The 11,515-nt window shown below is 44.5% G+C and overlaps 1 protein-coding gene across 13 annotated transcripts in view; it reads right to left on the minus strand.

Moving 5' to 3' along the window:
* EIF4G3 (eukaryotic translation initiation factor 4 gamma 3) overlaps nt 1–11,515 on the minus strand; it is a 149,531-nt gene that overhangs the window by 58,537 nt on the left and 79,479 nt on the right. For 12 of the 13 annotated variants that reach the window (XR_004842978.1, XR_004842979.1, XM_035901935.1 and 9 more), the window contains 3 exons: nt 6,749–6,928; nt 6,073–6,187; nt 1,534–1,634 (listed from right to left, as the gene is read on the minus strand). Coding sequence is in view for 11 of the 13 variants with exons in the window: in XM_035901935.1 (XP_035757828.1) it covers nt 1,534–1,634; nt 6,073–6,187; nt 6,749–6,928 (396 nt within the window). In the remaining 2 variants the exon portion in view is untranslated. Of the gene's footprint in view, nt 1–1,533; nt 1,635–6,072; nt 6,188–6,748; nt 6,929–7,321; nt 7,364–11,515 lie in introns of those variants that run through there. The other variant, XM_035901936.1, reaches the window with a different exon arrangement.

Genomic DNA, 11,515 nt, shown 5'->3' on the forward strand with positions numbered 1-11,515 from the left:
CAGCATTCAAGGGGCGGCCTCACCAGTGCCCAGCCACAGGGGCACGGTCGCTGCCCTGCTCCTGCTGGCCACACCGTTCCTGATACAAGCCAGGATGCAAGGTGTGGTCTTCTCTTTGGTTTTGATAGTTTTTCTGCTAGAACTTTTAATTAACCACAGCAACAAGGACTTAAGAGTTGGCATGAATTCGTACCCTCTCCTCCTCCTGACAAGTAGTCAATGGCATTAAAACACACTTTCCCTGCCTAAAGCTTGTAGTACTAGAACACTCAACCGATGGTGCATGTCGGTGCGTGTTCATATGCACGTTTCATGTTTCTTTTATTTCTCTCATTTCTTCCCTTGTGACACTTAGCAAATTTAAATAGTACCTCCACAGAAAAGCATTTAAAAAGACTTTTGCTTTTCCGCTTCAAAGAACTTGGCTTCCTTGGCATGAAGCTGTCTTAACCACAGTGGAGTGCTTCTGAACACCTTTGTGTTTCAAATGGCATCAATGATCTGGCCGTATCATGTTTTGGATGCTGAAAAGAGACTCCTCAGGACTGAAGAGGATGGTGAAGATGTGGCAAAAGAGGAGTTGCACCACCCTTTACTGACAGCAGCTACAACAAAAGCTGTTCCTTGCAAGCCCAGCTAATGCCCTGTTCAGCTCTTGCAGTTTCCCAAATCAAGTGTCATCTCAGATCATCTTCAAAAACCAAAAGATACAAATAATCTGCATTTTGAGACATGCAAAAGTCCCATATTTTTTTTCCCCCTGAAACAGTTCTTTTAATGTTTTCAAACCACTCTAACACTCAAAACACTCTAAGTGATGTCCAGTAATTTCCTTTTCAATCTTTTAGAAACGATTAATTCACAAGTTCAAGTCCACCCCTAACTTTCTCCATTTAAACGTTACATTCTGGTGTGCCTTTACTATTCCCTACCATCATCCACCTGCAAACGGGTTTAAATTCCATGAAGCTGTCTCTCCCAAATTCTGACCAGTGAATTAGGAAGAGAGGAAATGTGGTTGCCAAACCTCTACCCGCCTTCATAATGTCATGTGTTCAGGTTCTTTGGAGCCTGCAGATATGTCCACAACTTGCTGGTTTTCTACCTTTTCCAAGGTGTAATATTAAACAATTTCTTTTTTGTCAATTTGAACCAATCCCCTACTGCTCTGAGTTTGTTCATCCCCACCTGGCTCTTTTTAAAACTCTAAGCCACAGTGCAGGCGGCTGCGGATCCCAGGCTTGGGGAGACGATGCTGCTTTCATTTATGTTCATTACAAAAGCAGCAAAAATATTTTCCTTTTTGAGTGGCTGAGATGTCACGAACTCAGAGCAGAAAGTCCTCGTAGAAAATTGAAGACAAACGTTGCAGCATTGTGCAATGTTTAATTACACTTAGGCGTGAAAGGTAAGTCTTAGCCTCTCTGTGAAGATAAAGCTCGGTTTTAAGCCTAAGATCATTACTCATTTCCTTCAGCCTTAGCACCAGGACAATTCTCAGAGGCGTTATATCAGTTCATGATGATCGCTTACCGTTTTTTTCTCTCTTTTGGCTGGTGGAGGCTGCTGCTGCTGTGTAGGCACTATGATGGGTGCTGACTGATACACTGGCTGACTTGGGTAGAAAGGTGTTCCTAGGGAAGGACAAGACAGAAACAAGAGCGAAAAACTCAGTTCATTTGTTAAGGAAACAAAACCAAGCCCAAGAGGTAAAACTGGCCACCTACTCCTCCCTCCCTTCAAGAACCAGAACTTCTGACACCACACTAGTCTGTGTTTTGCTCTTCCCCACTTTTGCTCAAACAGAAGCTGCTACTCCATCAGGACAAGCAATTAAGTCACCACTACATTTTTTCCTCCGTGAACAGAAAAAAACGATCACATGCATCCATTTGTTCATGTCTTCAGTGTTGGGCCTCTCACTCCCAGAAGGACATGGAGGGGCTGGAGTGTGTCCAGAGAAGAGCAACAGAGCTGGGGAGGGGTCTGGAGCCCAAGGCTGCTGGGGAGCAGCTGGGGGAGCTGGGGGTGTTCAGCCTGGAGCAGAGGAGGCTGAGGGGAGCCCTCATCGCTCCCTACAACTGCCTGACAGGAGGGAGAATCCAGGGGGGGTTGGGCTCTGCTCCCAGGGAACGGGCAATGGGACGAGGGGAAACGGCCTCAAGTTGTGCCAGGGCAGGTTTAGGTTGGACATTGGGAAAAGTTCCTTCGCCAAAAGGGCTGTTAAGCACTGGAAGGGGCTGCCCAGGGCAGGGGTCGAGTCCTCATCCCTGAGGGTACTTAAAAGCTGGGCAGACGAGTTGCTTAGGGACAGGGTTTAGTAGTGGGATGGCAGGATTAGGGTAACGGCTGTGCTTGATGATCTTTTCCAACTGAAACAATTCTATGATTCTATGACTTCTGAGATGCTGCTGAAATCACCAAGGCATGAAAAGAAAAATGGCCCATCCTTGGACTCCTTTGACTGATAGAGGTGGGTTGGTTGTTTGGAGGTTTTTTGCCTTTCTAGAGAAATTCAGTCAAACCATTACAAAGAATTTGCAAGGTCAACTGCAACCTATTTTCAAGCATAGCCAGAAAATTTAATTACAAGCCATGTTCTTCGCATGCTGCAACACACAAAAAAAGCATAACCACAGTTATTATTGCAAAATGACACCACATTGTTGATTACATTCATAATATCCAATATAGTTTCTTTATGTTTTTCTATACAGAATAAGATCGGCTCAAAACGACTGAGTGCTTAAAAGATGTGCCAGATATCAATAAGGGTGGCACTGCAGAGCCGCCTTCTCTCGGTGGATCAGGTATCAGGTGAACTTTTAAGATAGTGCTGCCTTTTTTTTTTTCCTTCTAAGCACAGATGCTGGAAGGAGCGTCTGCTTGCACTTGCATCTGGAGCAACCTGATTTATTCTTCAACTGAACTAACCTTTAAATGGGAAGGAAAATCTGTATTGTGCATCTGTAACCATAATGGGAGGTTATTGCTATCTCAAGTATGCAGTGAAATCCAAGAAAGCAAATGAAGCCAGCCCAGCACAATCTGATTTGCAACTTCAAAGGATGCATTCCTCAAACTGAGAGCTGGAAAGCAAAAGTTCGGAGCAGGCTCCCTGTCTGCATGCTCAGAACAAGAACTTTTCTCCGCTGAAATAGCAGGCAGGTAGCTGAAACCGGAGGAGCATTGCACGGCACTACCATCAAGCTGCTAAAAGCTCAACCTGCTATATCCACTCTCGGATGCTGCAATTAAGGTGGCCTAAATGACTCAATAAACTTTTCATTTTGAACATCACAGTAGGCAGCGTGAGTTCAGATCTGGCCTCAGGGCACAGAAGTCTGTGTTCAGCATCCCCATGGCATGGGAAGCAAGAACCGTTCTGCCTCTCTCCTTAAGAACAGTGATGAAGCCTCAAACTCTTCCATCTAACGCTTTGGCCAAGCTGGCCAGACATACAACATGAGCATGGATAACATGAGAGGACAGGAGCAAGCCTGGGAGCCCTGCAATGCTTTAATTATCTTGATTTTTAGTTTCCTAGAAACCAGATCTAATCAGGTAGCCTGTAACGCGATCCCTGCCAGAGAGCAAGCTACAGTGTAACTCAAGGAAGGACTCTTCCTTTATGGAAAATATTTAAAAAAAACCCCCACAAATCCCAAAAAGCAAGAGTGACTTCTGGGAAGAAATACAGCTCCTGTGGCAACAAGCATTTTTCAGTGCAACACTCTTTGCTCTGCGCCCTGCCTTTTGATGCTTTCCAGTTCAGCAGCACCCAAGTTTTATTCTACCCCCTTTCCACTCATCACTCCAAGATCTTGCCCAATGTAGCACGGAAACCTGCTGATTTTAGAAAAGAGAATGATAAATTGCAAAACTGAGAAGTTAAAAAAACCCAAACACACTGTCCATCTTCACAAGCTTTGTCTTCTCCGGTATTTTGTTTTATCACCTTCTTTACAGCCTGCCAAACTGCGATGATTTTGGTGTCTAGGAGCCACACTGGCTAGAGAGTCTCGAGGTTTATGGGAAAGGCTGCTGCCAGCAGCATTATCCATGCCTGTATTGTAAATTTAGTTAGCTCCCAAACACCACGAGCAGCGCCTGGGGAGAGACTGAGCATTTCCAGCCCTTATATAAATAGCAAGGAAGCAACAGGAGGGAAAGGCAGACGAGTACAGGCAAACCTGCATCATCCTCTTCCTTGGCTAAACCCTCTCTGCCTGGAAAACGCTCTGCGCAATGGCAGGTTCCAGCTTCGCCTGCTCATGCTCTGCAGATGCAGCAACCTAAAAACAAGCTGGGACTGAAAGATTAGAAGGCTCTGTGCAAGAAAACAGGAACTTTCAGGAGTGGAAAGGAACTGGAAGGGAACCTTTTCCAAATTACAGAAGCGAAGACAGACAAAGGGCACTAAAGCGAGCAGAAAGTAAGAAAGCAGACCTGTAAGGGCAGAAAAAATGAGGAATACCAGGTGATTTCCTCATTTGGTGGCTGAGATTTAAAGAGCCATTGCAGTACTTATTTTATTTTTTCTAGGATAAGCAAAAAGGAACTAGCTGCTTTATAATTGCGCTCTCTCCTTTTATTCAGAAATTGCATAACCAAGTTTGAAGGTTTCATGGCAAACTTTGAAAGTAGTCCTGTTATCTCCATATACAGAAAATAAAAAATAAAAAAAAATAAAAAAAGAGTGCAGACCTTCTAAAATTTTAAGTAGGGAAGCAACTGGGGCTTTTCTCCCCTTTAAAAGGAATCTGTATTTGTGAAGAGCAAACATGCAATTCTGCCAACGTAACGCTCCGAAATACCAACAGCTAAAGCCCCGTGGAAGGCTGATAGTATCTCTGCCCCCAACAGATTACAGAATGTGTGTGGGCAGGTAGCAATCCGAGTGAGCAAAATACCTCAAATTCGGTATCAAGAGGTGAAAACCCTTTAAAAAAACCAAACCAAAACCAAAACCATACAACAGGGTGCTGACTAGAATCATCCTGGTGGATTTTTCAAATATTCATAGAAATGAGCAAGGAAAGGTAAATTAAAAAACCAGAAGTGATATACATGACTGGAGAATACCTAATTTTGAACCTCATTCAAATACAGCTTGCAAGAGCTGATTTGTTTCAAATATCAAAAGACAGATCCCACAGAAAACTGTGTAAGGGACCAGGATGTAAGTATGACCTGTAGTGTACGTGGCAGCACACTGGAAATTATTAAGCAAGGACTTAATTACTTATATGTAAAAGATGACTGCCAAGAGAAGAGGCATGGCGGGACATTGAAGGAGATGGGGACGCAAATGAAGGGCAGTTGGGAGGCCCTGGAGGAGCCAGGGGCTGGGGAGATGCAGACAGGAGGGATGCCCAGCACCAGGCATGCAGCCTCTCAATTTTTAGGTGCCGCTTTGAAGCTCAATACCTGGAGGAGTCGATCAACTACACTGAATGCAGCGTGCCAAACAACCACAGCACACACACAACGACGTCGGGCAACCTCCCAACCCTTTTGCCTGACAAAAGGCAAGACCAGGAGTTGCCCATTAAAAGGGCAAATTTCAGCCTGTGCATGGCTTACAAAATCTTCGACTGGCCTAACTTGATCTCTGCAGCGTAAGACCGGCAAATCAAACCACATGGCTTGTTCTTTTCCCTGGCTAAACACCGAACAAGGAATACAGGGATAAGAAATGTTAACTGCTGTATTGCTGTGAACAGATTCAGGGCACAGCTCAATGGAAACCAGGGCTGCCAGATGTATTCACAATACCTTAATAAATAATAATGACCAAGCGGGGAATAACAAATAGCCACTATTCTTGTTCACATGTGATTATGGGTAGCTCTGTGAGTTACAGCCTTTCCTTAAGCACTCATACAAACAATACTCTGTTATTGTGAATTTTTCAGGAGTGAATAATAAGGGCTGTGACACAACCAAATTGAGCAGCTATTTGAAGTTCAAACAAATGCTAATCCATTTCGCTGTTACAAATCTTCAGCTTGACAACAGAAAAACACACCCAGAAAAACACTTCTTAAGAACTCTCCAAGCAGAAATTACCATAGGCATTGGGGAATTCTCCAGGACCTGGTCCTGGATAAAAGGGTCCTGGTCCTGGCGGCTGAACAGGATACTGCTGCGGGGGCCCGACATACGGAGGGCCACTGTGACGATACTAGGAGGGAAAAAAAATAACTATCAGTTTACAAGGACTGGGCAACTTCATGCCATTGCATAGAGAACCTGTAATTGAGCCCACCCAAATCAATAGGGAACTGATTATCAAACAGATTAATTACAGATTCAGAAATGTTACTGTCAAAAAAGAGAGGAGGCTACATCATCTAAAGACAAGATGGGGAGGATACGAGAGCTGAAGTAGAAAACAGTCATGCCCCTGATTTCAGCAATATTGTGTTTTTATGAGGCCCAAGGTTTTAGAGTAATTGTAGAGCTACTAAGTCAATTGAGATACATTTACAGCACTAAACATTTTCTACAAGCTTAATCTAACACTGGTTTTGAGGGGGACCTCGAAAACTAGAAAGGCAATTTATTCTTACTGCCTCCATGCACAGAAGAACAAATACTTCATACAGAAAAAGGACAGAGGTTAAATATGCAGCTCCCAGCTTAATTTCCCCTCCCTCCCAACTCTGTGGCAGGTCTTGAGAAAATCCAGATGGAGCAAACGTTGCTTTGCAGTTCCTTAGGTGGCTGGAGAATGTATTTTTACCTGTGGTATACAGTACTGGGGGCCCTGAGGCATCGGGTAGGGCATTGGCAGATGATTAACCATCATGATGTGTTGGTTGGTTTGATACACCGCAGTTGGCGTCTGCGCACCAGGACGGATGGAAGGGCTGCTGTTCTGGATGGTGGCTCTTGGAGGCTGTATCTGAGGCCTCTGAAAGAACTGGGGCAGGGAAGGGAGAGAGGAGAGAAAAGGAAGAACCGGTCAGACTTTCTGGGAAACAAATTGAAATCTCTTTTACCAATATTGTAATTACAATACTACTTCCAAAGGGTTGCCACGCATTCAGAAAACTGCAGGGCAATTTCTATTTATCTGTAAATAGCAAGATCATGCTATAGCCTTCTATTTTACAAGGTAGAAAAAGGTAAGAAACTTTAAACTCCAACAATTATTTGTTTCTATCTACGAAATTATACAGCTCAACTTTCAGAGCAAACATTAGAAAATTTATTTTTGTCAAATATATTTTTTATAAGTGGGTTGACTGCCAAAAGAGCCACCTTTATAAATATGCTCGGGACATAAAAGGTCAAGGCAACTGTTCCAAAATACCTCAGGCACAGTGGAAAAGCCAGATTTTTACAAAGGCCAGAGGCGCCTCATGCCTGTTCTTTATAGAAATTAAGCTGGGTGACTCTTCTTGCCCTCCATTTTCAGAAAGGTGGCGACCTCTTCCACAGTGGCACCAAACTCTTCTACCACGTTTGCATGAAGTGATGCCCCACGCAGATGGACCGGGTCCAGGAAACCAAGCAACCCACTGGTACACGCTCCGTTTTCAACCCTTACGCGCTGGGAAAGGCATCGGCATCCACAGTATGGAGCATTCATGGCATTGGAAGACCTTGCTCTGGAGTCTTTGCAATCTTGAAACTCAGTCGGTAAGATATGCATCAGACATTAACGCATTCACTAACGGAGTAATGATACAAGTGAGAGAGACACTTATGCCATGCAGAACCAGGAGTTAAAATTACCTGTATAGGTCTGAATCCTCCCTTCAATAACGAAGCAAGAAAGCAGCAGGAAACAGAAAGAAAGCCAATGGAACAGCTTACAGATCAATCAGAAGGAGTAGGATATAACATGCACCCTAACTGCATGCTATTTCATTCATCTTTCTGTCCTGCTTTGACTAATCTCTTACAGAAACAGCAAGAAAAAGGCACTGAATTGGTACCAAGGACTCTGCTACCAGAATCCCAAGGCACGGGTCAGAAACTCATCTAGAACAGTTTTATATGGAAGTATAAAAGTTCAAATAAAAAAAAAAAAAAAAAGAAAAAAACCCAAACCATGATTAACTGCAGGAAATATGATACTACAGACAGACTGTGTGTTTACTCTGTTCCTGAAACATTAGTTTTTCCTTTCTGGTCTCTTTCAGTGATACAGCGATAGCAGATAAAGCAGAAACCCTTGCTCAAATCATAGCTTTGGTCTCCGCTTTGCACCGAGACTGGAAGGATAAGGAATGTCGAGTATTTAATTTTTAAGCAAAAAAAAAAAAAAAAAAAAAAAAGTAAGAATTAGGTCATCATACATCACATCAAAGACTGCTGACTGAGGAAGCGCATCGATGCAAATAGTCTGTGAGTAACTACATCAGAAGCGGTGAGAAGAAAGGAGAGTGGTAACCACTAAGGAATGGAAGAATGAGTTGGGCTTATCTGCCTCGGCATGCGGAGAATGGAGTAGGGCGGAAGGAAGCGGTGATGCCTCTACACTTGACATGATGATGAACTTAAAATGGTCATTCTGGCAATGACTTTATGACACCTGAGCTGCTCCCATACCAAATGATTTCTCTGGGAAAGCCACAGATGAATCCCCATCTCAGAAATCCAGATACCATTAAGATGAATGCAATGCTTCTAAGTCCAACCCTGTGAATTTGGATGAAGAATTGTGACCGGCACACCATACAGTGCGACCTGAATTAGGAGAAAGCAACTGTTTGGGGAGAAAAGGGTGGTAGCGAGGGTGCAGAAAGAAAACCAGTAGAGCAACACGCTGCCATGCTCCTGCATTAATAAAAATCATGTGGCTGTGGGGGGAACACACAAGTGCTGCATGGAACAAGGGCACACGCTGAATTTATGGTGAGAGTAATTAAGGGTTTGCAATTTTTCAATATCCAAAGGCACCAAAAAGTGCAAAAGTCCTTTCTTCTTTCACTGCAAATTGCAGAATAATAATTATTTCTAACCTGTTACAGCAGAAGTCTCCCCAGAATGGGGGTGGGGGGTCAGAGGGAAGTCAATAGCCACCATGATTCTGTATTTACGCGGAGTGGAAATGGGCTGGACATTGAAGACCTGCCTCTACCGACAGTAACTACAGCCACAGGGCAGCATGGAGAAGCCTTCAACGCAGAAGACAGGAGTCCTCCGCTGGTGCGAGTTGCAGACACAAACTCCGCTCCTCAAGCTTCTGCTGCACCCACAGAACCTGCTAATAACATCACTGAAACTGCTGAGGAAAAAAACCTTACAGCGACGGAAACTGCCCATTTACGGACAGCTTTTCATTTCCATCACTGGCAACTGATGCCCAAGAAACCCCATTTCATGAAACACAAGCCGGGCTTCTCTTTCCTGCCATAGCAGAAGGAAGGGAAGTGCGCTCTGCGCACCAGAACAGGTGGCATGTGGCACAGGCTTGCTCTTCCGTCAAGCATTAGACACCACCATGCTACCATGCTAAGCTCTCCTACCGCAGGAGGACCTTCGATGAGGAAACTCTAGGTTAAAAAACCCAACCTCTCAAAACCACTCTACACTGCCCACACCATCACAGAGGTAGCTCAAATCTGGAGATGAAGAAAAAAAAAAAAAAGCAGGATTTTCATTACGAAAAGGAAGATGGACACAATGAGAAGAAAAGCAGATCCGTTACTCCAAACAACAAGACCATCAGAAGCTTCTGGAAGTGCCAACCAGAGATCTCTCCGGCAAAGTCTGAATTACTTTTAGCTACTCCACCTCCTGTAAGTAACACCTAAATTCTCAAGGAAATCGGGTATCGTCAGAGCACTGTGCATCTTATTTGTGGGTTTCACTGTGCAAAACACGTATCATCTGGCTGGCAAGCTGTTTTATGCTCCAGCCTTGTTCCTGTCCCTCGAAAGCTAAGCTAGCAATATTCAAAGTCATTCTTAGAAACGTCTCACTGTTCTGACTTGATTTGCTAAAAAATTCGCCTCGCAAGGTTGAACAGATGCCTGCACAGACAACATCCTCAAGTAACGCTAATGATGTCCCATGGGAGAATGCCACGAGATTAAAATCTGAGATGTTTTGTCTCTCTCTCTTCTACTAAGTGCAGGATTTGGAGTGGAGAACATACAGGACCCGCTCAGGACCAGAATGAAGGTCCTTTTTGCTTCCTATGGTCGCTCCCCCGATGTACTTACGGAAGAGCACAAGTAAACCCCTCTCAGACATCGCTTTTATCAGCTGCCTCAGGCTCAGCTCTTAGCCCGCTCATTTAGTAAGGTCTCATGACCTCAGCAGCCCTTCAACTACCTGCTCCAGGAAGTCTTCCTGGAAAATAAAAAAAAGCAAATTGCACACACACTCCAGACAAGGTTTCCCCAGCACTTCCCCAGTACAGCAGTAATAACTCCCTATCTCAACTGGAAATAATTTTTGTGGTTTATGGCGTTGCATCGCACGGGTGCTTTCAGCTGATGAGCTCCCACTTTCCAGAATAAAAGCTTCTCCTTGGCACTGAAGAATAAGGGCTTGCACCTTGCAACGCTGGGTTACACCTTGCTTCCCTCATGCTGGTTCTTCCTGCCTGGCCTCCTTGCGCTAGCCACGTTTCCCAGCTTTGTGCTCATTAAGTTTGCTGCAGACACGTACTTGCTATTTGTGCCAGAGTAATCAACGCTAATATTAAGGAAATCCACTACTAACCTCCTGCCTACCCCTCTCGGCACTACCCTGCCATTTACTTCTCACTACACGCCCCGATATCCTTTTATTAACCACCATCTTCTCCTGCTTAATTTTCTTCCTGCATGACCCGGTGTCAAAAGTCTGTTGCAGGCCAGCCAGATAAGATGCTGTCATCTAGAAAAATCAATGATCAAACAGAGCACCAACCTCCTCCTGATAAACCACCACTGCATTTCAATTGATTTTCTATTTACTCTGTATTTGTAAGCCATCACGTCCAGCAAAATGCCTGTGGAGTGCTCCCTCCGTACTCTAAAAGCTTGACTGAAAAATAAACTTGTGGTAAGAGCACTGAAAACAGATCTATGCTAAGCTTTTCCCATTGAACAAAATGTGCGTAGGCACCCGTCTATTTTTTTCCAGATGGGATCAAGGCCGGCAGTTTCAATGGGTCCACAAAGCAGAAGGTTGCAGAGAAAGGAAGCAAAAGGAAAGTTCAACCAGTTGTCCTCAACGCTATCAAATCAAGTTGCACACCCAAGCTCTCCACTTCAGTGAAGCGTCTCATACCCTGAGACAGCCCTGCTATTAATTTTTAATCTGTTTGATCCCACCAAGAAGGCTGGTGGGACAACCCGACCCTGCCCTGGCAGAGGAAGGAGGAGCTGGCTGCCCAGGCAATACAGCAGGAACCATGTCTACTTGCCGATGAAGGCTGGCACATTCTATTTCACCTTTCAAACTTCAGCACAGGGAGGTTGAGATGGAGTTGAGGAGCTACAGCAGAAAGCCCATGGGGCCACATCTTGCTTCCCCAGTGGCCACACCAGCAACCCAATGCAGC

Source organism: Egretta garzetta, unplaced genomic scaffold, assembly GCF_000687185.1.
Source record: "Egretta garzetta isolate BGI_Z169 unplaced genomic scaffold, ASM68718v1 scaffold69, whole genome shotgun sequence".
NCBI lineage: Eukaryota > Metazoa > Chordata > Aves > Pelecaniformes > Ardeidae > Egretta > Egretta garzetta.